Source organism: Gigantopelta aegis, chromosome 4, assembly GCF_016097555.1.
Source record: "Gigantopelta aegis isolate Gae_Host chromosome 4, Gae_host_genome, whole genome shotgun sequence".
NCBI classification, from domain to species: domain Eukaryota; kingdom Metazoa; phylum Mollusca; class Gastropoda; order Neomphalida; family Peltospiridae; genus Gigantopelta; species Gigantopelta aegis.
In genome coordinates this window covers 18,487,185-18,513,168 of record NC_054702.1, presented here as the reverse complement: position 1 = coordinate 18,513,168, position 25,984 = coordinate 18,487,185, and the positions used below count along the sequence as shown (strand labels likewise).

The 25,984-nt window shown below is 37.5% G+C and overlaps 1 protein-coding gene across 1 annotated transcript in view; it reads right to left on the bottom strand.

The window, feature by feature from the left end:
- The window catches only part of LOC121369725 (gamma-aminobutyric acid type B receptor subunit 1-like), a 51,576-nt gene extending 26,355 nt beyond the window's left edge, over positions 1-25,221 (bottom strand). The window contains exons 1-6 of the mRNA XM_041494778.1: positions 25,147-25,221; positions 21,590-21,760; positions 16,880-16,981; positions 15,163-15,228; positions 13,503-13,833; positions 12,319-12,477 (exon numbers count right to left, since the gene is read on the bottom strand). Of these exons, the coding sequence (XP_041350712.1) occupies positions 12,319-12,477; positions 13,503-13,833; positions 15,163-15,228; positions 16,880-16,981; positions 21,590-21,760; positions 25,147-25,221 (904 nt within the window). The remainder of the gene's footprint in view (positions 1-12,318; positions 12,478-13,502; positions 13,834-15,162; positions 15,229-16,879; positions 16,982-21,589; positions 21,761-25,146) is intronic.
- Between the last annotated feature and the right edge of the window lie 763 nt (positions 25,222-25,984).

The following is a 25,984-nucleotide window of genomic DNA, read 5'->3' as shown; positions in this document are numbered from 1 at the left end:
GAATGTCCAGGAATATACACGATTGCTCCCGATTTTTCGGCAAAATTTGCATGATTCGGCTTCTTTCCCGAACTGCGTACGAATGCTCATGACTGTTGCAAGAACTAATACGATACAACTACGATCTTGAATCCGATTCATTATGAATCGGGACGACCTACATGTACGTGTCCCCTAGGATGCCTTCCCGAATACACTACGAATCATGACGATTAATGCGGAATGCGTCAAGAATTACTACGACACGCCTACGAATCCGCACAACTGCTACACGAATCAGTACGACTGCCTCGAGAACCAGTACGACTGCCGCAAGATGCCTATATGAAGGCTGCTTAACAGGCCAGATTGTATTCGACGTTCTGCCTGCAAGCAGTGAACATCACCATGCCGCTCTTCAAGAAGTCAGCAACCGGCCGCATGGGACGAGGGAAGTGCCAACGTACCCGTGGAGAACCAGAGGCAGATAAAGAGCCTGAGGCAGAGAAAGATATGTCGGGCAAGAGGAAGAATAAGGCGGCAGTTATGCTGTCAGAAGCCCAGGAGCTTGAAGTGGCAGATCTATAACAAAGCTAGGCGGGATTACAAAGATAAAGGAATGAAGGACAAGATATGGCTGGATAAGGCAGAAAATGGTAGTTGTCTCTGGCTACTAGGTACCTGAGGGTTATGGCCAGCTTCAGCCCTGGGGGGATTGCCTTCCTGTACCACGTGTCCTTCTTCTCTATCACCGAGTCTGTTCAGAAGCTCATGGAACATATTAGGCTCCATTCTGAGAAAGTTCTTGTAAGGAGGTATATCTTTATCTATCAGCTCCATCATCAGGTGATCATACTGTCCCAGCATAGATCTCCTGCGCAGCCATGGACCTGGTCCAATATCGTCTCGCCCTCCTTCCCCTTCCAATTCTTCTCCGGTCCTGGTCCACGTGCTGGGCTATAGCACGCTCCTTCTGTGCAATGTCTGTCTCCAGTTACACCACATCATGAAGAAGCACCAGTCTTCTAGGATCATCACCCATGGTTGTTGTTGGTAGATGTAGACTTCTTGCAGGTCACAATTTAGACTGAATTAGACTTGATGCCCTGTATTTATACCAGTTGGGCTGGGTATCGTACTGCAAATGTGAGATGTCCTAGTAGATCTTACTGTATTCTTACCGATTTCTTTCTTGCAACTTCGTAGTAGGAACTTAACAAATCTTAGCTACTTAACAAAAAGGTACTGTATTCGTACGTAAGTCGTAGTGGCGTCGTATCAGTTCTTGCTGGTTCGTAGTGAATCTCCACGTTTAACTACGAATATCCCGAATGCGTCTACGAACATACTACGGTTACGCACGATGCCCTCAAGACCTCGTAAGATTGAGTCACGATTTCAACTTTATTCACGATTACTCCCGACAGTTTTGAACATGTTGAAAACAGTCAGGAGTCGATCCAGAACATTCAAGAATACTGACGAAAGGCCATGAACACCCTACGGTCTCAGTACGTATAGTCAAGAATCACCAAGAATTCTTAAGTCCGGCCTATTTGGGAAATAATTAGTGTATGTGAGACTGGGGTTTTACACTGTGGTTTTACATAAATATACATAAATAATATTTTCATATACTTACCATTTGTGACACCCAATAGCCGATGTGTATTTTTGTGCTGGGGTGTCGTTAAACACTCATTCATTCGTCCATTCATTCATTCACTTAAGAACAACTTTTCTGTTGTTTTTTAACAAGAGTATAATATATATGTATTTATGGACAATTATAACGACAGAATAAATGACTTGATGACTATTCTTTAAAATAAACAAACAAAACCTAACAACAACCGCCATCTTACTCATTAGCAATGTTATTCATGCTGTGTAAGTGCCATCCATTCATACTACATGTACTAAGTACAGGAATTATTGATTGCTCATTGTGTGCTCAAATACTAATTCGAACACGCGTACAGGTCTATGTTTCATTAGATAACGAGAAAGTTAGACTACAAGGAAAAGAGAAAGCAGCTGCACACTATCAATTACCCGACTGTACTGCAATTAATTTGGGTACATGTTTCAAATTAAGACTATCCTTAAGACACGCCTCAGCGTCAAGGACATTAGGCTAATGAATAAGTGTTAGTGATTAATTAGATAGAACTCTGTGTAGTGTTCCTACACAGGTCAGGTCACGTCACAGACTTTTAACGTGCACATTCAGAACAAGCTGTTGTAGCACACGCCTGTCATGGGCGCATGTGTCGACTTACGCCGGCTCCTCCGTCCAGGAGGTTCCCTCCCAAAAGTCAGACGTCCCATAACACAGACATGCCATTTGATAGACACAGCTCTTTATTGGGTTATATAATGTATCCTGTACCCCCATGCATGTTTTAGAGGTACTGGTCCAGTCTGTCCAGCAAGCTACCTCCAGCAGTGGGTCAGCAGTGTTAATCAATTAGCTGACTGACATTACCACATTTCATTTCATTTCAACTTATTTTCGTGCTTATATCCTATTAAGTTTCAAGCACTCTGTGCTCGGCACACACCTCAGCTATCTAGGCTGTCTGTGTAGGACAGTGGGTTAGTTGTTAGTTGGTTAGTGGTTAGTGAAAGAGAAGAGGGTGTACCTACCCATTGAGCCCCTAACAACTCGCTCTGAGTTGGAGCCGGTACCCTACAGCATAATCAGAAGGCCAAAATTTGATGGATATTCCATAATTGATCATTTAAGCAAGAAGTTGCAAGCTATGTCTAGTTTAATGGTTAAAAGACTAAACAGCCTTTAAACTTATAAATAAGTAATAAAAATCAAATTAGTCAATTAAAATGACAAAAAAGAAGCTAATTTGAAAATGTACCTGAACATTATTTCAATGCATAATTTCGAAACGTATATGTCAGTTTACCCCCAATCCTTCCAAGTAGTTTTCTACCTTGCTATTTCAATATTATTAAACTTTATTTCCAGTTATGCCTCTTTCAGTAACACAAAGATATAAACAAAGAACCAATGACACGTATCAAAATAACATATTTAAATATTAAAAACAAAACATTTACAGTCAAATGCTTATGTTCTGTTATTACGTCAATATTTTATTTAACGATGCACTCAACACATTTTTATTTACGGTTATATAAAGTTTGTTTTATTTAACGACACGATTAGGGCACATTCATTGGTTAATCATCGGCTATTGGATGTAAAACATTTGGTAATTCTGACTCTTAGTCATCACAGGGAACCCACTTTATTTTCCCTAATGCAGCAAGGGATTTTTTATATGCACTTTCCCACAGACAGAAAAACACATACCACTGTCGTTGACCAGTTGTGGTGTATTTACGGCTATATGATGTTGGACATATTGTTGAGGGCAACGCATATAATAAAAGAGTAAACCGTTTAACGCTACTCCATGGGCTACTCTCCCCTGCGTGTGCTGTAACCTCACCGTGGTGCAGGGGTGTAACATTCTCTTTGAGAATGGCCAATACAGCACACAATTGAAGTTTTGAGTAAAATTCAGTATCCGTAAAATTCTGTGATATTTGTGTTTTGCACAGTTTTTACACTGTTTTTGTTTAAGTCTTGAATTTTTATATTGATGTTGATCATCACTTTATTTATTTGCATTACCATAGTTTGACACCCAATAGCCGATGTATTTTTCATGCTGGGGTGTCGTTAAAGATTCATTCATTCATTCCATGAGCTACTCTTTACGATTAGCAGCAAAGGAGCTTTTAAGAGAGAGTATTTTTTTTACATGCTCCTATACCACTAAGGTTTCGGGCATGTCCATCCCAGGACCGGTCTCTGGATAGCCAGTGGTCTGACCCGGGACAGAATAGTGTTGGGCAATTTGGAATTTTATTTCTAATAGGGGAGTGGAATTTTAATATTAATAAATTATATTTGAAAAGCGCAGCCAAAGATAATAGTAATTTTTTTTTTTTTTAATTAGTTTAATATAATTTAGACGCTATTTTTTATCGGGCGTTCCCACAAGGAAAAGAAACAATTTAGCCCTAAGGTGGTCAAGGTGGAAGGTTGGGCATAGGCCTCACAGGGTTATTTAGTTTGTACGGATCTTTTGAATGCACCATCCAACACAGGGAAGTGCATAACATGGCCTTTGTTACATCAGTTGTGAAATAGCCCAATGTACCCACCAACGGTTATCATGTCCCGTTAATGGTTACATGCACTAACGCTATTTATCAACAGAAACGTAATTGGCAATGTTCAGCATGCCACGCTCGTGAACTTTAAAACTCGCGTGTGTTATTTAAAGGCTAATGTTTGCGTGAGTATATTTAATATATTTAGTCGCTGAATATGACCGGTGTAAACGGAATGTAAGTCTGAAGGAACAGTTGTCTGCCCGCACTTAATATACCTAGGAATGCAAGTCCTAGGACCTACTTTCCTTAGGAATACTGGTCTGACTGCCAGGATATCAAGTCCCGGCCGGACTTGCATTCCTGGACAATCAAAAAAAAAATCCGGTCGTACACATAAAAATTAAGTTATAAATGTAAACAAAACGAAAAACAGTTTCCTTTTTGGTTTATTTAATTACCTTAGGATACTAGCGCCTCTCTTTATTTAAATATTTTCTATTTATTCCAATATTTTCCATTTATATCATTTGCAAGAGTTAGGTAGACATTTTGTTGACCTTATTGCATAAGCAGAACCAAGGTCTTTATTCATTGCGTATTGTTCCAACTAATAAATATTTAAACATTTAAAAGTAAAACAAAATCTTTTTCCATAATTCGAAGCATATTAGTACTCGCAAATAAATATAACCTGCCCATATGATATATCAACACAATTATCTGTTAGACATTATATATTGGTATTTGATGATAATAATAATAATAATAATAATAATCATAATAATAATAATAATAATAATTTAACTATAAAAATGTGATATTTGCGTTATAAACATTATCTTGTTATTATATAATTTTAAGTTTGTGCCTTTTTGTCAATAATGTTGCAGGCGCGTGTACATAGGGTATGGGGTGGGGTGGCGTGTTCTAAAGGCCCCTCTTCAAAGCAAATGTTTTGACCTCGCCCCTGCATAGCTTACTGAACATGTGCCTGCTTTGTCAATTTTGCTCATTTTCAAAAATTAATTTGGTCTAACATACGACATATCAGACTCTAGGCTCTATGATATCTTAGTCCCAACCAATCATACCATCGATAAAAAATATGTTAAATGGTTTTCATTAATGTTTATCAATTAATATAAATATCAATGAATAAGATTGGGTTTTAGCAGCTCAATGGGCTACTACACCGACTAAAACAAAACAGTATCCCCTGAACAATGATCATACTGTCAATAATATGTACACACAATTTACAAAGATCCTTTTAAACAGACTAACTACTCATGACACTTTTACACCTGACAGTTTTGGTCGCAATAGGCATTCAGGCTCCCTTTTTGGGAGAAGGGGTGGGGGAGGCATGCTGATTTTTATTGCCCCAATGAAAAGAAAACGTGTCCATTGCCCCCCACTGGGGCAGTGACCCCCCCCCCCCCCTCCCCCCACCTCCACCTAGTCTCGAACGCTTATGGTGTTCCTAACGGCTAGGTATAATAATACAGAGACCCTTTCCCCAACTCTTATGCTTTGTATGGTCAAAACTGCCATTAGGCAGTCAGTGATAATTAATTTCAAGTGTTTTGATGCTATTTTTAATTGTTCATCAATAAAAGTCAAATTTTCATGCTTATGATTCCTGTTATTTTATATTGTAGTAACTGGTCATTATAGTACTAGTTATAAGTACTGACTACTAGAACTAAGTACATTTTTAAAAGTTTTATTTCAGGGATTTTCAGGAATCATATATATTTAATAAGCAAACTATCGGAAATAAATTCCAGAGGACTAGGAATACTAGGATTGAAAGTCCTGTGGACTTGGAGTACCAGAAATAAAAGTACCACGGACTTAAATTCCTAGGGATACAGGTCCCACAGACTAGGATTCCGAGGAATGGAAGTCCGATCGGACAAAGATTAAGAAAATCACAATTAATCAGATTGTGTCTTACCGTCAAAATATAAACTTACAAAACATATTAAAAATTATGTTGGTGTTGGTGAAATTGTCTTTTGTTGTTCACCAAATGTTAAGTTTTTTTGGAGTTACCAGGTTTCATATATATATTTTTAAAACAATTCTGAGCTACATATGGAGGGGTGGGGGGTGGGGGTGGGGGGTTACATTTCTTCGTGTTGAACACATGGACATTTAGCCTACTTTATATCTGTAGTTGCATTATATACTTTTGAAGAAAAAAAGCAAGATATTCATCCTATGTTAACAAAAATGTAAGACGATTACAAAAATTCACTTAAGAGTCTGATCCACAAGTCTATGACGTAAAAAAAAATTAAGTTGATACTCAAACTTAAAACCATTTTTTTCACATGGAGATTTGAACCCACAATAATCTTAAGACACTCATACACTTTTTTTTCTCGTGTCTTTCTGGCAGCTCGTGCAAACTGCAGAGTATAATAAACGAACATCTAGTTTGCCGGACTAGTATTTCTGTCACTGCTGTAGAAGGAATTTAAGTCCGGTAGGACTACAATTCCTACGATAAAAACCAGGAATGAAAGTCCGGGTAGAGCTATGGTTCCTAAGCTATGGAGGTCCGATAGGACTACTGTTCCTACGGACCTCGGTTCCTACGGACCTGCGTCCCTTTTACACCGGGTTATTTCTGAGATGGTTATGTTATAAAATGTTTAATGACTGGTGATTAAACGGTGTATTAATTTCAGTTTGGAAAGTAATATAATGGAAATCAAAAGAAACTAGAAAAATATTTTCACCAGTAACATTAAAGTTTGTTGTTTTTAAAAGAAAAGATTAACAAATATGGAGATTCTGGAGAATAACTGGTTGATATAACATTTATCACTTCACAGAACTGGGCGTTTGTAACCAAGTGTATGTACAGCTATTCTAATTACAAACTAATCATAACATTGTTTGGCGGGTTTTTGGTTTTTGGTCATCAGTATATGTCTGCAAGGTAACATATAATAATGAGTTATTAACATCAAAAGTACAGAAAATCGAAATCAATTTATTTACTGTTCAAAGTGTCTAACAGTACACTTTGAAATCGAAACCCCATCACGAAAAAAGGATATCAGTTCTTAGATGTAGGTAAATCAGTTCTGGTCACGTCTAAATGGAATATTTCAAACATTGTATACTAGTATACACATGTACATGTATGTGTGTGTGTGTGTGTGTGTGTGTGTGTGTGTGTGTGTGTATATATATATATATATATATATATATATATATATAGTCAAACCTCTCCTAGCGGCCCACCTGTACTCAGCGGTCACCTGTCTTAAGCGGCCACTTTTTCCTTCCTAAATGATTTATAATGTAAATACCCCTGTAATAAGCGGTCACCTGTCTAACGCGGCCAGCGGCCACCTAAATCGGATCCCAAATCGCTAAAATACCTGTATTAAGCGGCCACAGTAAACTTTTACTATTATATAAAAGGGATGGGGGGGGGGGGGTGAAAATGGGCAGAATTTTGAAAATAGCAATTAGTAAAAAAAGTTAATAGAATAAATAAAATAAATAAAAAGGTTACAAGCCAAAAACTAAAAAAAGAATTGACTGCTCGGCCGAATATTTATATATTTTGGAGCATTTTAGGACAGTCCAAAATTAAATAAGAGAAAGAAGAGAGGATCAGACTATTTAATAATATTAAAAAAAAGAAGTAATTTCGACATAAACTTTTGAACGCAGAACTAAAAGTTTAAAGTCCACGCGAGTGGCCTCGTTAAGGCCGTTTGGGTGCACAGCTTATAGGGACGAGATGGGTTGCATCCCGTCAAGAAAACCCCTAGATTGACAGTGGATAGACGTTGAAGGTGTAGTGCTGTGCTGAAATACAGATCTTGAGATGCCGGATCCGTCTGAACGAGAGAGAATATCAGACTAGGGTATAGTCCAGTCGTCATGGGTTGGTATAGTGGTGCGGACGGGCCCGACTCCAGAGGATACGAGATGGTATCACTATAAAGCAAGGTAAAGTCTAGAAAAAGAGTAGTAGGGGCCGACCCCGCTAACTATTTCTTCTTAGAGTGGGGCGGTCAATCTTCCAGTGCTGCTAGGACAGGCTCTGACATGTAGAGATTAAACGCGAACAACCGTGGCGTTCTGCAGAATGGCCGTCATAAGAGTCACGAAAAACCCCACAAGTCGACAGTCAGACGGAGAAATGGCGTGGAGGCAAGGAATCTCGCTAAAAAAGAATCCAACCTGGTGGTGCAGGCTATCGAAACGAGAAGCATTCCAGCGTCCAATCAGTTCCAATGGCAGCATACATCCCAGTAGAAAACGTCATTTCGCTGACAAAAACAACGAAATGAAGGACCCCCAAGTCGAGCACACGAAAGCACGTGCAGTGTACACAAGCGAAACAAACACGTCTTACCGCGTGGATCTCCAGACTGGGAATGCCAAATTTATAATAACTTACTTTGTGACTGACGTGAAAGGGTCGATGAAAAAATCGTACATAAATAATGTTTTTGTATTTCTTCGGATAGACTTAGTCGTTCGAGCTAAATATGTTTAATTTTACAGTTCGGACCAATAAACGGGTTCGAGAGAAAGCTTCTGTCCGACCCCAGGGGTATTCGACCAATCAGCACCAAAATAAAAGGGTTTCAATAGAGAAAAAAATCGGGACATTGTTCTTGGTTCGAGAATACCGGTAGGTTCGACCGTTGGGCGTTCGAGCCAATGATATATATATATATATATATATATATATATATATATCCATACATATACATGTATATACATGTATATGTATATATATTCCCTGCGTGTGCTGTAACCTCACCGTGGTGCAGGGGTGTAACATTCTCTTTGAGAATGGCCAATACAGCACAAAATTGAAGTTTTGAGTATAATTCAGTATCCGTAAAATTCTGTGATATTTGTGTTTTTGCACAGTTCTTTACACTGTTTTTGTTTAAGTTTAAGAATATGTATGTGTATATATATATATATATATGTGTATATATACTGACACACAATGAAAACGCAAAACAGATATGTTTCAATATTTTGTTGTAATTAATGAACAATATATTTATTGGACTTAAAATAACAATTTATGAGAGGGAGCCATTGATTGGTACTTTTGTCTGGATTTTAATCCTGGTTTTGTTGTCGTTACACATACAATAGCAGAAACACACAAAATGGTGTGAAATTAGTTCACTACATGCTCAATCATGCTGCATGCAATGCACGTGAAATGCCAGTATGTGGACACATAAAAGTTACGTAACGGTGTCATATTCCTCGTCACATTAAGAATGCCACGACTCGGAGAAGAATAAAGAGAGCGAGCGTTGGCATGGTTCAAGGGGGGGGGGGGGGTTGGGGGACTTCGCAAAGCCAAGTTGCTAGGACCTTCAGTCCATCTATCAACTATTGGACGACTTGTTGAACGTCATCAACAGACCGGGAGTGTCCGTGATCGACCTCGATCTGGTCAACGTCCCGTTACGACCCCACGCCAAGATCGGCAGATTCGACGACACCACCCCCGTGACCGGATCAGAACTGCGACGATGACAGCAAGCAACACGATAGGACGTCATATGGAAGGCCTATCCATCCGATGACGGTCATGCGTCGACTCAGAACGGCTGGACTCTGATGCAGACTCCCGTAAAACGGTAACATCACGATACCGCGACATCGTGTTGCGAGACTGCAATTTGCTCTTTAGAATGGTAATCATCCACCAGCCTTTTTACCGGAGCATTGTTTTCTCAGATGAGACCCGTTTCTCTGTCTCCTTTGCCGATGGAAAAGCACGTGTGTACAGGAGACTCCATGAACGGTACGTTGACGGATGTGTGAGGGAACGTGATCGGTTTGGCGGCGGTTGTCTCATGGTATGGGGAGCAATCAACTGTGATTTCAGGAGTGATCTCATCATTGTCCACGATGCCCTTACAGCCCAGCGTTATGTTGACGTTATTCTAAGACCAGTTCTCCATCCAGTTTTGAGCCGTCACCGAAGACCAGGCGGTCCCTTCTGTTTCAACAAGACAATGCCCGTCCACATACTATAAGAATTACCCAGGCATTCCTGCAACAAGCCGGTATCATCGTTATGAACTGGCCCGCCGTTCATCGGATTTGAACCAAATTGAACACATGTGGGGCGAGTTAGGACGTCGTGTACGTCACCGCCAGCCACCACCGCGTAACGTCGCTGAGCTTGCACAGGCGTTGCAGGAGTGGAGGAACATTCCTGTGGCTTATTTGAGATGTTTGTGCCAATCCTTTCCCTGTCGTCTTCACGCATGCTCACGGGCCAATGGTGGACACACCAGATACTGCCGTTGATATGGTGTGTGTGTGTGTGTGTGTGTGTGTGTGTGTGTGTGTGTGTGTGTGTGTGTGTGTGTGTGTGTGTGTGTGTGTGAACTTTTCGATTACGAATGCAACTCGATTACTGATGATAACTGGCCATGTTTCCATGTGAATGGATCTCATGAATACCAGTCATTAATGTCATATTACATTATCCATCAATTCATTAATAGTTTGTCGTTATTTGCAATGAAAAGTTGTTTTTGCGTTTCAGTAAATTTGTCTATATATATATATATATATATATATATATATATATATATATATATATATATATATATATATATATATATCTGTCATAGGCGAAATATTCATGGAATTATCTCGTTAATATGGTTCAAAGATGATCCACGCGTTGCCCAAGTTGACAAATTCGGTGGAAGGAATGTCATGATGTAGGGATCCATCTAATACACCGGCAGAATGAACTTGTGTTCGCACAAGGCAACCTGACAGCTGTACACTACCGGGGTGAAATTCTTCGCCATCACATGCTTCCCATTTGGATCGACAGAGATAACTCTTTCAGCAGGACAATGCCAGGCCGCATACGGCACGTGCAACAATGGATTTCCTACAGAATGAGAACATTAATGTGCTGCCATTGCCATCAAGATCGCCAGATCTCAACCCCATTGAACATCTATGGGATGCACTGGACTGACGTGTACGCCAGCGTGACCCGGAGCCTCAGACGCTTCCGTAACTGTCACATGCACTGCAGGAAGAATGGGCTAGGATTCCACGTGCCCGCATTCAGAGACTCATTCAGTCTATGCCAAGGAGATTTTGCGCAGTGATTGCTGCTGTTTGGTGACGAAAACGTCAGTCCATAGCCAGAACATTGTCACATACTCATGTCAAATTTGACTGTGATACGATCATAAATAACGAAATTATGCCACTTTGCATTAAAGAGATAATTCCATGAATATTTCGGCTATGCGGTTTTTTTTTTTTGACAGAGTATATATATATATATATATATATATATATATATATATATATATATATATATATATATATATTCAGTGCAATCAAAGTATGTGATATTTTCCAGATCACATACTTTAAGAATTTTATATCCTTGGAAATTAGATGTAAATTAATCGAGATCACGGCACTAGGTGTATTGACATTGAAGCAAACGTACTAGGGTGACACTCCATAATTGACGTATGCATTCATAGTGGTCAAATAAACACATTTCTATAGCAAGTTTACACTGAAATCTGTCCAGCGTTCAGAGAAATATGTTTTATTTTAATGTAAGGACATCCAAAATGACGTCATTTCCATTCAAAAAGACACACATTCTTATGTCCTTTGAATATCTAGTAATGGCGGACCGGAATTAAAGTTGCGTATACAGTTTACATAAACTTTATGATAAAGAGACTATGACCCTCGTGTGTTTCGGTATCGTCAATATCATATTATGCTCGCCAGAGGATCGCATAATACACAATACATTTTTTTATTCCAAATATATATTGACGATACCGAGAAACCTACCTACCTACCGCCCCCCCCCCCATCTCTCTCTCTCTCTCTCTCTCTCTCTCTCTCTCTCTCTCTCTCTCTCTCTCTCTCTCTCTCTCTCTCTCTCTCTGTATGCTGTATGTATGCATATATATTATGATAAAATTATTTTGGTAAATATTCAGTATATTACATTCTAAAATGGTCACAAGACATTGGTAATTTTAATAGATCAAAAAAAAAAAAAACCACTCCCAAAAAACAGGATTCAAATTGAATCATTTAAAATAAAATAAAGAAAATTAATGTTCGCGTTTCTTTCGCTGCTCGGTATATCAACAGATCACGCCATACCTTGAAATCTGGAGATCTTGTACATAGCCTTCAGGTCGCCGTTTTTATCGAAGGAAATCTTCCCACGTGTTCCCATAAACGAAATATTCATGGCATTGTTAAACAACAACTGTGCCATGTCTGCATTCTTGTAGGTGAAGTCTTCGAGTCTCTCTGTACCTTCAAACAGATTGTTATAATTTGGTTACTACAAGGGTTAAGTCTTCGAGTCGTAGTGAACCTTCAAACAGATTGTTATAATTTGGTTACTACAAGGGTGAAGTCTTCGAGTCGTAGTGAACCTTCAAACTGATTGTTACAATTTGGTTACTACAAGGTTGAAGTCTTCGAGTCTCTCTGTACCTTTAAACCAATTGTTACAATTTGGTTACTACAAGGGTGAAGTCTTCGAGTCGTAGTGAACCTTCAAACAGATTGGTACAATTTGGTTACTACAAGGTTTTAGAGATGTTATATTATATTTAAATATTTTTTTCTGCATTGTTCTGTGAATAAACACTAACGGGTAGAGATAATTACTGTTATCCTAATAGTTTCAAGGCACGGGCGCACGGTTACTGGATAAAATTGTTAAACATAATATTGCCGAAAATACATACATACTCCCCCTCCCTAAAAATACATAATGGTAATTATAGGATATTAAACGAGGTTCCATTTCATGTCCCAAGTGAAATAATGTTCAGTTGTTATGAACTCATAATCGATCTTGATTTTATATCACTCAACTCATTTGGTAATGCGCCAGTAGATGACGTCGAAGTGTTACAAGCCACTTGGCGTTCTGGTGAGATGTATCACTTTGATATGTACCAAGGTATTTTTAACCATATGGGTAATAATACCCCATACGTTATTAATAGTTTGTTATATCAATGAATTATGGTTGTGTAGTTATTAATCACTTTACAAAAATCTTAATTTATTTTAGGTCATGTCAACTATTCAAACATGCCTTGGGGCCATTTTCCATGTGAGCAGTTTATTTGCCATTCCGAAAGACTTTATAACGTAATGATTACTGTCTCATTTCCGACATTTTGTCATACTGCACATTCGTTTTACAATATAACGAATATAACATAATATAATCTCCCACACCCCACCACAAAAATAAACAACAACACCCTACCCACAACAACAACACACAAAAAAGTCAGAAACAAAATCATGCATGACCGTACCATTCACTTCAAGATCACTTGCAGTTTTATTCAAGGCAAGAGCTGCTGCCCAGATACCATCATAGCCCTTCAGTCCAAGTTCCAAACCAGGCAAATTCTCATGATTTGTCCAGTTCCTGTAAATCTCTAGAAGTTGCTGCGGTGTGTGACCCGAGATGGTCACCTGCGGTTTGGGGTTTATATGTATCTGATCGATCGAGAAGTACCCATCAATAGCCTGCTCCAGCTGGTCAAACGTGCAGTCTACCGGCACGGCCTTCCACCAGTTCTCAGAGTACCAGCCGAGAAGTAACCAGACAAACTTAGGACCATACAGTCCAGCCTTGTACACCTGGTAATGAAATCACATGAACAGAATACTGGTTTCACGACACGTGGAGCCTAATCCAGAAAGCTCTCTTAAAGTCGCAGACCTTACCTAGTTTCAACCCGTAAACAAATGGACACGTTAACTAATCTACAAACTTGTAAACACATTTGGATAAACTAACAGCAAAGTAAAACAAGTCTGTAACGTTGAAACGGTGAAATACGTGCGTTTTAAAAAAACATTTACAAAAACAAAACAATAAAATTCTGATATTAAAACCATCAGGATAACCAGAAACACAATGGATAACCTAAATAATAAAATCTAAGTAATGTCAAAAACATATTTAACAGTGAAAAATAAGCCGTAATGTTTAAAAACTAGGGTCTATCACTTTAACCTCTCTTAAAGGAACATACCCTAGTTTTTAAACACTACAGCATATTTTTCACTATTAGAGTCGTTTATGATCACGGAAATCAAACATTACTTATATTTTATTGTTTAGATTATCCATTTTCATACAACCGAAGTGTTTCTGGTCATCCTGGTGTTTCTAATACCACAAAATGCATTTTTTTTTTTTTTTTTTTTTTTTTTAACGCACATTCCTCTGAGAAGTAACTGTTATGGAGTCGCGTTTTAGTTTATTTTTAAGGGTATGCAACGTCATAGACTCTTGTTTTACTCTGTTCTATCCAAATTTGTTACAGATTTGTAAATTAACCAAACTTAGTGTCCAGTTTTACGGATTGAAAGTAGAGTCTAGGTGAAAATTATGCTTTAATGTTTACAAACTAGGGTCTGTCCCTTTAAAAAGAAGAGCAATCACAATATGTTTTTTGCATTGCGCTGCGAAATCACAAAGTTGTGAGAGTTTAGTCAATTAGGATACATTCAGAAGTATAAATATTTGGTGTCTAATATGTGGTTACTTGAAAACGTGATCGAGAGAGAAAGAGAGGAAACCCGTTTTGGTGATCGATTATAAAACCCGTCGTACCATTAAGCTACATCCTGTCACACATGGCAATAAAACACCAATGAGTGAGCTATTATTTGTTTTACCTTTAACACTTAATGACCGATGTTTAGCCTTGTGTTGGAATTTTACAAAACATCTATCTGTCTGTCTGTCTGTCTACCCACCCACCCACCCACCCATCCATCCATCCATCTATCCATCCATTCATTCATCCATCAATCCATACGTACATTTTTAGTATTACAAAACATATATATTAAATTTGTTTTGAAATTATTTTTACTATGTATATATAATAATTATTGTGGTAATGCATTCCTTTAACAAACGAAATTAATTATTTCGACATTAAATAGAAATCATACTTCGCAAAATACTCTGACTGCCATATCAGAATAGAAGCTTCCAACAATAATCCGGGCACCACGTTCCTGCAAATACACATTTAAAAGCCATTTGAAATAGTCTTACTGAAAACATCAGTATTTCTATTCCCCCATTGAGCACAGGTCAGTGAATCGGGCAAAAATATAATTTTTCTAAACATGGCAAAGCAGTCTAATTAATATGGAGGAAAAACCACAAGACAGTAGGTTATGTTATTATTTGATTGATTTTCTTCTAGAGAATGTGATCAAAATGAAGCAGTGTTTTATCTAGGAATCCTTGACATATACTGAACTACATTCAAAACGCACCACCCAATGTTCAGCTGTGATTGCTATCGCATCTGTGAGGTTGCTGTACAACACACAATAACTGTAACCCTTGATATGACTATTTTATGACCATTTATTACCTACCAGAATACAAAATCAGTTAAACGCATATTTTTCTTCAAAATCAGTTAAATGTATTTTTTCTTCTTCTCATATCTGATTTACAATTACAAATATGACTAGTGCGTTTTCAGTGGAGGTCAGTATATTATTGAAGAATAGTGTTCTAACCATAGTTTGTGAGCTTGATTCTGTTATTTTTCGACCACAACTCTACATGAACATCGTGTCTTAAGACTCTTACACACAGAAATATTTATTAATGTTTGCTTTGAAACATAAAGTTTATACCTTCAGCTAAATGCCTATACAATTTACAACCAACTAATTCCATTTACTAGTAGACAAAAATCAACACATTAGTTTACCCAGATGTTTTTGCGGTCACAAAAACATCCAAAGATGGTGGCCAATCTAATTAAAATTAGCTCCACTATTACATGCGGATCTAACAGCATCCCGTTGGAGGTCATGTCTAGTTGACCTTTCATTCGACCTATCAAAACCTTACTTGTAAAATCATACCAGGGATTATGCCGAGGGTATACGAAATGATTCTGGTGAATTACGAAGTATGCCGGAAACTAATTTCAATATAAAATTGTATATAAAATTCGTTTCGAAACGAAAAAACCCAGTGATGATATAGCCATAAAATCTGTTTATACTAGTATACAATCCAGAGTTTATTACTGCACTTTTACCCCTGTTTTTTCAATGTTGAAATAGACCAACAAGTTCGCCTTGGCGAAGTGTAATTGGTCGATATTTAAATTGTTATTTATATATAGATGAAATGTCACTGGTAGACCAGTAGATCTAATTTTAATCAGATTGCGATGGTGGCCATGCTATATTTAGCCCCAAATTATTCGGGAAATGTCTCTTGTCATTCAGTGCAATACTTTTAAAAATATTCTTGAGTTAATTACCGAAATTTTATGTATGGGATCAATTAATTTGTAGTTATTTATTACAATATTTATTACAAATAAATGCCAACATAACATTGATGACATAGGACCTTTAAGTTTATTTGCATGTATACTACGTCAGTTGAGTCTATATAGTAATTATATATCGAACTGAGATTTCATTAAGTTCATGGGGATTGGATTTGGCTCAGTCTGTTGAGTGTTCGCTTGAGGTGCTTGCCTCGAAGGATCGAACCACCTCGCAGGATCAATTTGCTCTAGTGGTGTCGTTAAACAAAACAAAGTTCGTTAGTTCATTATCGTCTTTCATTTAGTGGAAACGTGAGATTTCCTATTCTAAACTCCACATGGTGTTCGTGCAACTGTACCTTGAGTTTGAGGATCTGAATTGCTGGATCAACGGTGATCATTTCAACAGCAAGCAGCTGCATTCCAGCGGCCTTCATTAGAGGAATTAGTTGATCATTAGCCTGCCACAAATAAAATAAAATATAAATATATAAATACGGACAGAATCGTGTCCAGACATTAAAAATGAAACAATATACAGGTATCTTTTTATCGGTCATGCTATTCTTTTTCGAGATATAATTGAAATTTTGAGTTAAAGTCAGTATCTATCTGTGATATTTGTATTTTTACAGTTCGTTACACTGTTTTTATTTAAATTTTGAATTTGTATATTGAAGTTCATCATCACCTTATTTGTTTGCATTACCATAGTTTGACACCCAATAGCCGATATATGTTTCGTATTGGGGTGTCGTTAAAGATTCATTCATTCATGCATTCCTTTGCTATTCGCGGAATCCTTTTTTAGTTGTAGTGTGTCAATCCTATTGTAAAATGAACCTTACACACATACACACACACACACACACACACACACACACACACGCGCGCGCGCATGCATACAGACACAGAAATACACACATACGTACATAGATACATACATACATAGATACATACATACATACACACTCATGCATGCATACATACAAACATACATACATACATACATACATACATACATACATACATACATACATACATACATACATACATACATACATACATACATACATACATACATACCTAGCTAAGAATGCATTGTGACAAGTCTGCAATTTGCTGGCGATTCCGTGCTACAGGTTCGAGTCCCAGCAACGGCATGGGACAATTGTTGAGGCCAGAAAGGATTTAATTATCTCCTGCGCCAGTCCGTTAACATGTATGCAGGTAAAAGTCAACCTCGACATACATACATACATACAATATATAGATATTCATACATCAATACATACATACATCAATACATTCATACATACATACATACATTCATTACATACATGGCGTCATGCAATCTAATTAAAAGTTAGCTCAAAACTACCCTTGACATGTGGATAGGTGTAAACCACAGCAGCCAGTTGGAGCTCATTTAATTCACACGAAACCTGTCGTATATCCCTTGCCCTCGTAAAGAAGAGATAATTTGGCGAATAAAAAAACAGTGTCAGAATTTGACGTCAAATTATGTGCTCTAGTGGCGTCGTTAAATAAATCAAACTGGCATGATTCTGCAAGTACACGGTCGTTTGATTGGTGGACATGAGCTCCAACTGGCTGCTGTTAGATCCACATGTAATAGTGGAGCTAATTTTAATTAGATTGACATACATGCACATATTATTATATTGTTTTTACAAAAATGAATGTTTCAACCTGCTATAATGGCCACAGAATACACTGACGACTATTTTTGTGTCCATTGAACAGTTGAACTTGCCATAACGGTCACAAGATATATATCTGTATTGGCCTGTTCCAGTCACAGTGTAAAATCATTGTTGCCGTTTAACTCTGTCTGATTAAAATTAGATCTACTGGGTCTACCAGCATTGCGTGGACTCCCATGTCCAGGTGACATTTCATCTATAAATAACACTTTAAATATCGACCAATTACACTTCGCCTTTTATAGCGTTCTTCGGGAGGATGCAAATTCTAAAAATATCAATTCAACTCAACATTGCAAAAAAACGGGGAAAAGTACAGTAATAAAATCTGGATTGTATACTAGTATAAAGAGATTTTATGGCTATACCATCATGGGTTTTTTTCGTCTTGAAACGAATTTTATATAAAGTTTTATATTGCAATTAGTTTCCGGCATACTTCGTAATTCACCCGAATCATTTCGTATACCCTCGGCATAATCCCGAATGTTTTCAAATTACTGGCATGATTTTGCAAGTAAGGTTTTCACTGGTCGAATGAAAGGTCAACTGGACATGAGATCTAACGGGCTGCTGTTAGATCCACATGTAATAGTGGAGCTAATTTTAATTAGATTGGGTTTTACTTAAGTTGCAAGACAACTGGTCTGCCACGATGTTTGTTAGGCCATTACACATTGGCGAACTTACCCTTGTGTTAATGTATAATAATTTCTAACCTGCAACTTTTAGCATCTCGTGGACTAATTTAATAGGTAACAGAAATTGCGTGTCTTTTTAAATCTGAACGACAAAACCGTACTCCATTACCAAAATCGGATCTCTGCCCAAGGCAAAGTAGTGAATGCTTCCATGATCCACTATCATATGCCGGTGCTCGTCCTTAGGAGGACCGTCACTCCCCTAGGCGATCCGTAAAGGAGGACTGCCACTCCCAAGACTAGCTTAGAAAACCCAAACTTGCACAGAATAGATTTCAATGTAAAATAAACAGCTGTTATGGCATGTACACATTAATCACTGTAAAAATAGTGATGATAACAGGTGTTCGTGAAAGATGAGCATATCCTGACCGACCGGTGGTATACGCCATGAGCCTACAACCATTAAATTAATGAATGAATGAATGTTTAACGACACCCCAGCACGAAAAATACATCGGCTATTGGATGTCAAACTATGGTAAATGCTAAATATGAAGTGATGATCAACATCAATATAAAAATTCAAGATTTAAATAGAAACAGTGTAAAAAACTGTACAAAATATAAATAGCACAGATAGATACTGACTTTTACTCAAAATGTCAATTTTGTGCTGTGTTGGCCATTGTCAAAGAAAATGTTACACCCCTGCACCACGGTGAGGTTACAGCACGCGCAGGGGCCTACAACCATTAAGTCCATAGTTGAAATGTACAGGATTATTCATCAAAAGGATGAAAACGCACGTACAAGGTCAAAATAGGGTTTTGCATCAGATATTATTTTAGTCATATCGTGAGACGGTCTCTGGGTGTCTACAATAAACATTTCGATCAAACTTACTTGACCCATTCATTTATCTTAAAGAAAGACTCTCCACCTCAGTGTGAGCACTGGCAGTGTACTCTGACGGTGCGCCACATTTTGGTGGAGTAAGCATCTGAAAGAAACTCGAAAAGATATATTTGGACCACAAAATGTGATGGAATCCTTTCGATTCCATCCAGAATTAGTTTTACAATTTTTACGTGACACAGACTTTTACTCTAAATTGCACAGTTCTTTACACTGTGTTTTTATTTGACTCGAATTTTTATATTGATGTTGATAACGACATTGTTTTTGCAATTACCATAGTTTGACACCCAATAGCTTATGTATTTTTCGTGCTGGGATGTCGTTAAACATTTATTCATTCTATACATTTATGAAGGCTTTCAGGAATCTACTATTTATCAGTCACTTAAATACACCTGCACTATTAAAAACCATTGGAAATATGGCCATTAACTTTCAGCAATGGATTAAAAAAAAATCACGAGTATATTACCCATCCAGAACCACTAACGTTAAATCTATACTTATATGTTTGATACAGACAATTTTTTATTGGTGTATTTTAAGTAGGGGTATATCCTCGTAACTCTAGCGGGCCTCGTGGCGGTCATTTTTCAGGAATAGAGAGTTACTAGGACATCCCCCTATACGTGAAGCCAAAAAGTTTGAAGCATGTGGAATCTTTGTTATGCCAGTATTGAATAACAACGTCTGTAATTTTAACAGATTGGTGTTTTGCCTGTAATAAAGCTTTCGAAAAACACAACAAATAAATACAATAGCAGTACTTGTTCTTCTTCTTTAACTTATTTTCGTGCTTATATCCAATTAAGGTTCAAGCACGCTGTCCTGGGCACAGAGACCTTAGCTATCTGGGCTGTCCAGGACAGTGGGTTAGTTGATAGTGAGAGGAAATAGGGTTTACCTGTCTGACACCTACCCATTGAGTCGTTAACATTCGCTCTGGGTGGTAGCTGGTACCGGACTGCGAACCCAGTACCTACCAGCCTTACGTCCGATGGCTTAACTACGACACCACCTAGGCCGGTGCAGCACTGCCCCGCTAACCCATATGTCAAACATCTGCTGTAATATTTGTCTCCTACCCACCAAACTCAACTGTGTGCAACAAATGTGTATTGTGGAACTTGAAATCTCATTTATGCCAAGTTACATATTAATTTTTATTATATACCATTTAGTGAAATATCTTAAAATATCAGTGAAATAAAACTGTTATAAGTCACTTAGTGACGATAACACATTTTAGAGTGAACATTTCACTATAAAATGTGTTATCGTCACTGCAGAAAGTGATATATCTTCAATGTAAGAAAGCCGGAACTATTTTGCGGCTGGCATTTTAAAAATAAAGGTAAATTGCCACAGGTTATATAATAAATAGAAAATTTCATGAGTTTTTGTCAAATATAATTTATATCTCATCTCGTGAAGTTTGCAATTATATCACACAAGCGCGACTCGTGAGATATGATTGCAAACTTCACTGGATGAGATATAAATCATATTTGACAAAAACATGAAATATCCTCTATTTATTTTATTGTATTCTCCACAAAATACGTATGTTTCATTATCTCGAAAAGTCCAGAACTAGAACACGAACCGGAACATTGGAACAGTAAGATGTTGTTGTTATGCAGTTTTTTGTGAGCTTTTTTAATATATTGTTTTGAAGAAAAATTAAAATAAAAAGACAAAGATAGAAACGTATTGTATAAACACATCTACTGAATTTATACGATAATAAAATAAAAATGTATTATTATGTTTTCTTTACCACGGAGAATATCTCTAAGGTCTGGTGAATCATGGCGATGTTTGACCATTCAAACTCTCTGAAGAGTGCAACTTTTGCAGGATTAAGCTCGGTCTCTGGGGCATTTGTTCTCAGGTACGTCTTAAACCGAACCTTGTCGGACAGCACTGGAGAGGACGAGGCAGGTGAAAGCTAATAGTAAAAAAATAAAATAAAAACAAAAACAACAGTAGTAATAATAGTAGTAGAAATAATAGTTAAAGTAGTAGTAGTAGTAGTAGTAGAAGTAGTTGTAGTAGTAGTAGTAGTAGTAGTATTGGTTGTAGTATTGGTTGTAGTAGTAGTAGTAGAAGACGTAGTAGTAGTTGTTGTAGTAGTAGTAAAAATAATGAACTTGTATGATGATGATAGCAATAATAATGATAATTTTCATCTTCACCATCATCATCATCATCAGCAGCAGCAATGTAACGACCTTCACAGCGGCTGAATCCCTGAAAGAAGGCCGGTTAGAGCGAAAGGTTATCTAAGCCATTCTCACGATTCTGGAAATAAAAGATGCATTTACGAATTCGTCATCCACCAATGTCTATAACGGACCTGTGTATTAATTAAACACGTGCTGCATTTTTTATTGTTCCTGTGGACATAACCATCTTTCCAAAGGAAGGATTAATCCGACAGTTTCAAAAGGACGAATTTGTCTAATGACCTCCAAGAATGAAAACAAATATCGACTATTGGGTGTGAATCAAGTGATTTTTACGCATTTCGGATTACAGGAAAACGGAATCTGCGCCTTAGCCGGTCTTCCACAAAGTCCGATGGAAACAGACTGTCTGTGACAGATCTGCAAGGAAAGTTAAACTACCTAATCTTTTTCAGACCATTTGTGACTGTATTCCACCCCGCCCCCCCCCCCCCCAAAAAAAAAAGAAGAAAAAAAAAAAGAGAAAAAAAAAAGAACACAGTACTTTGGTCTGCGTCGGTTACATGTTTTATGGAAACCAGGCAAAAGACTCTAGTTGATGATTCGTTTCATGTTTGTTGACATGTGCGCAACTTGCAACAGCAAATAACAGATCGGATTCGATGGATGCGAGAAGGCAAACAAACGTTGATGTATATGGCTGAGCACTAGATGACGTAAAACAACAAACATCCACCACGAGAATCGATGCTATAGAAACACTAACTATCGCAGTCAACACGAGTATTGTTTTATCCGCTGCTGGTCTTTTTTATTGAATATATATGGCGGTATCCCATCTGTTCTGCCTGCATTTTTATATACCTGTATATATAGATCATGCGAAGAGGATCATGTTTCAGATGTTCTTTTGGCTTTGTGATTTCAATATTAGTGGCTGTATATTAAACGTGTTTCTGGTCGTTCTAATATTTGTACTAGGTTAAATTTCATCTTATTTCCTAAAATATTGTTTTTGTTGTACGTACGAAATTATTTGAAGACAAAACCCAGTTTGGGCTTTTTACAACTATTAAGACGACCAGAAACACATTGAACATACAGACACTGATATTCTAAACAAGAAAATATATTTAATATGCAAGTTTAATCATAGAAATATTTTATTTGTCGGAAACATCTTACAATGCAGCAAACTCAGGAATGTCCCTTTAAAAAATCTCTGTTAGTCGATAACATCTTAAAAATTGCAGCAAACTCAGGAATGTCCCTTTAAATATGTGTAAAACAGCTTTTGATACTACATTTATTTTGCAGTGAATTATAACTCTAAATAGAGAGGTTCTATGAGAAACACGTACGCAATTTAAGGCACGGTAATATACAAAATACGTTACACAACCAATTATATTATGTGATATAAATATACAATGGAATTGTTGTTAATAGTGTCACTTTGCATTGTGCTAATATAAATCGGTGTCCTTTGGTTTTGTTATACATATGCAATAGTTGAAAGTATAAACCTGAAATGTAAAAAAAATTAAATCTAAACGCAAACAACTCTGAATAATTATGTTATATATTGAACTGGTTTCAAGTATCCCAATGAAAACACGCCAGATGTGATTAAAATATCATATTCTTGCTAAATATATTGGGAACATCGAACCTGTTATCGTACATTACCAAACAATCGACAGTTTAACGTATTTTGCTCTAAACATGCTCAATTCACTAAAATAACAATTATCTCACAATATTTGATACAGAACCTTCAATACATACACAACTAAATTAACATAATTTGGAATCATTTCTGAGAAGTACGTTTTTCAAAATTTATCTCATCAAAAATTAACAATGTCGGCGTTTCTGCCCACATATCCTCGAGAGACCATGAATGAATGAATGAATGTTTAACGACACCCCAGCACGAAAAATACATCGGCTATTGGGTGTCAAACTGTGGTAAAGGCAAATCTAAAGAGATGATCAACATCAATATAAAAATTAAACAGTTAAATAAAAACACAATGTAAAGAACTGTGCAAAAATACAAATATCACAGGTAATATTAAAATTTAGATTAAAGGGACATTCCTGAGTTTGCTGCAACTTTTAAGGTGATATCGACTAACCGAGCCTTTTTAACGATTGCAATTACACATCAAATATATTTTTCTGCATAAAATATTGATGGCTGTATATTAAACGTGTTTCTGATCGTTCTAATATTTTTACTAGGTTAAATTTAATTTTATTTCCTAAAATATGATTTTTTCGTACGTACGAAATTATTTGAAAACAGAATCCCGTTTGGCTCCTTACAAATATTAAGACGACCGAAACACATTATATGTACAGACATTGATATTCTAAACAAGAAAATATATTTAAATTGTAAGTTTAATCGTAGAAATATTTTATCAGTTGAAAACATCTTGCAATGCAGCAAACTCAGGAATGTCCCTTTAAAAGTCAGTATCTCAAAGAAATTGTAATAAAAGTTCTTTAAAAATATAGCTTTTCGAGTTTCTTTGAGATGAGGACATTCCACCAAAATGTGACGTATCATCAGAGTACACTGACAGTGTTCACACTAAGTGGGAGAATCTTTCTTCAAAATAAATGAATGGGTCAAGTAAGTATAACCGATGCGTGCACGACACAACAAGACTATTTCATCTTTTCTGCACTGCCTATTGGAGGACTGCCACTCTCCCAAGACTAGTTTGATAGCATGACTGATAAAGAGATTGTTCCGAGTTTGTTGCCATTGTTACGTTTTCGGTTAATACTAAAACCAGCGGCTGTAGCTAAATCATTAAAAAACCTCCTCCTCATTTTCGTAACAGCTAACATGTATTTTGATAACACATAGATTGGAAGTCAGGATCCCCCCCCCCCCCCACACCCCACAACACAACCCATAACAACAAACAAATAAGAAACAAGACAAAAATAACAAACCCCAACAAAACAACATCAACAACTCCCCCCCCCCCCACCCGCCCCTAACAATAACATAAAAACAAACAACACCCCACCAAAACAACCATCACATAATATAGGGGATTTGTTAAAATGCTTAAATATTAAAATTGCAATAGAAACTGGCGCTATAACTGATAGGAGACATTCGTACCTGTACAACATTCCACAAGTAGGACACCTGGGCAGTGGCTTGAGACACAGTGGAACACATCGCACCGATGATCATTATTTTGGTAGGAGGGGTGTACAGGTGCTCGAACATAATGTTCAGTCCATGACCCGGGTCGCACTGGTGAAAACAAAAACAGAAATAGAAAGGAAAGGAAGGAATAAACGTGGGGAGGATCTGAGGAGGGAAAGGGTGACCTCTGTGACCTCTGTTATGTTACATTTTCAATCTATCAACCATTTCATCTACTGAAGGTTCAAGCACGACTGTCTTGGGCACATTCTCCGAGATTCCCCTGTGGATGTGTCCAATACAGGGTCTTAACTCTTATCCACAATCTACAGTGCATAGAGTGATCGGCACGCACACCCTTACTTAGGACGCATAAATGGAATATACTAACCAGCCTCGGTTGCGTCGTGGTTGAGCCATCGGACATAAAGCTGGTAGGGTTCGCAGGCCGGTATCGGTTCCCACCGAGGGCGAGTTTTAACGACTCAATGGGTAAGTGTAAGACCACTACACCCTCTTCTCTATCACTAACCACTAACATATAACAAGTAACCCTCTGTCCCAGATAGCCGAGGTTTCTGCCCAGGACAGCGTGTTTCAACTTAATTGGATATAAGCACGAACATAAGTTAAAATGAATTGAAAGGAATATACTATTACTTAATCCATTTGCTTAAAAAGTGAGCGATGAGGATGACGCATTACGTATATGCCTATGCATGCTGATTACGGACAAATGCTTATTACGAGACTGGATTCTTAGGGATGCGAGCAACATCGCGCCTCTGCATCCCCATCAATTCAACCA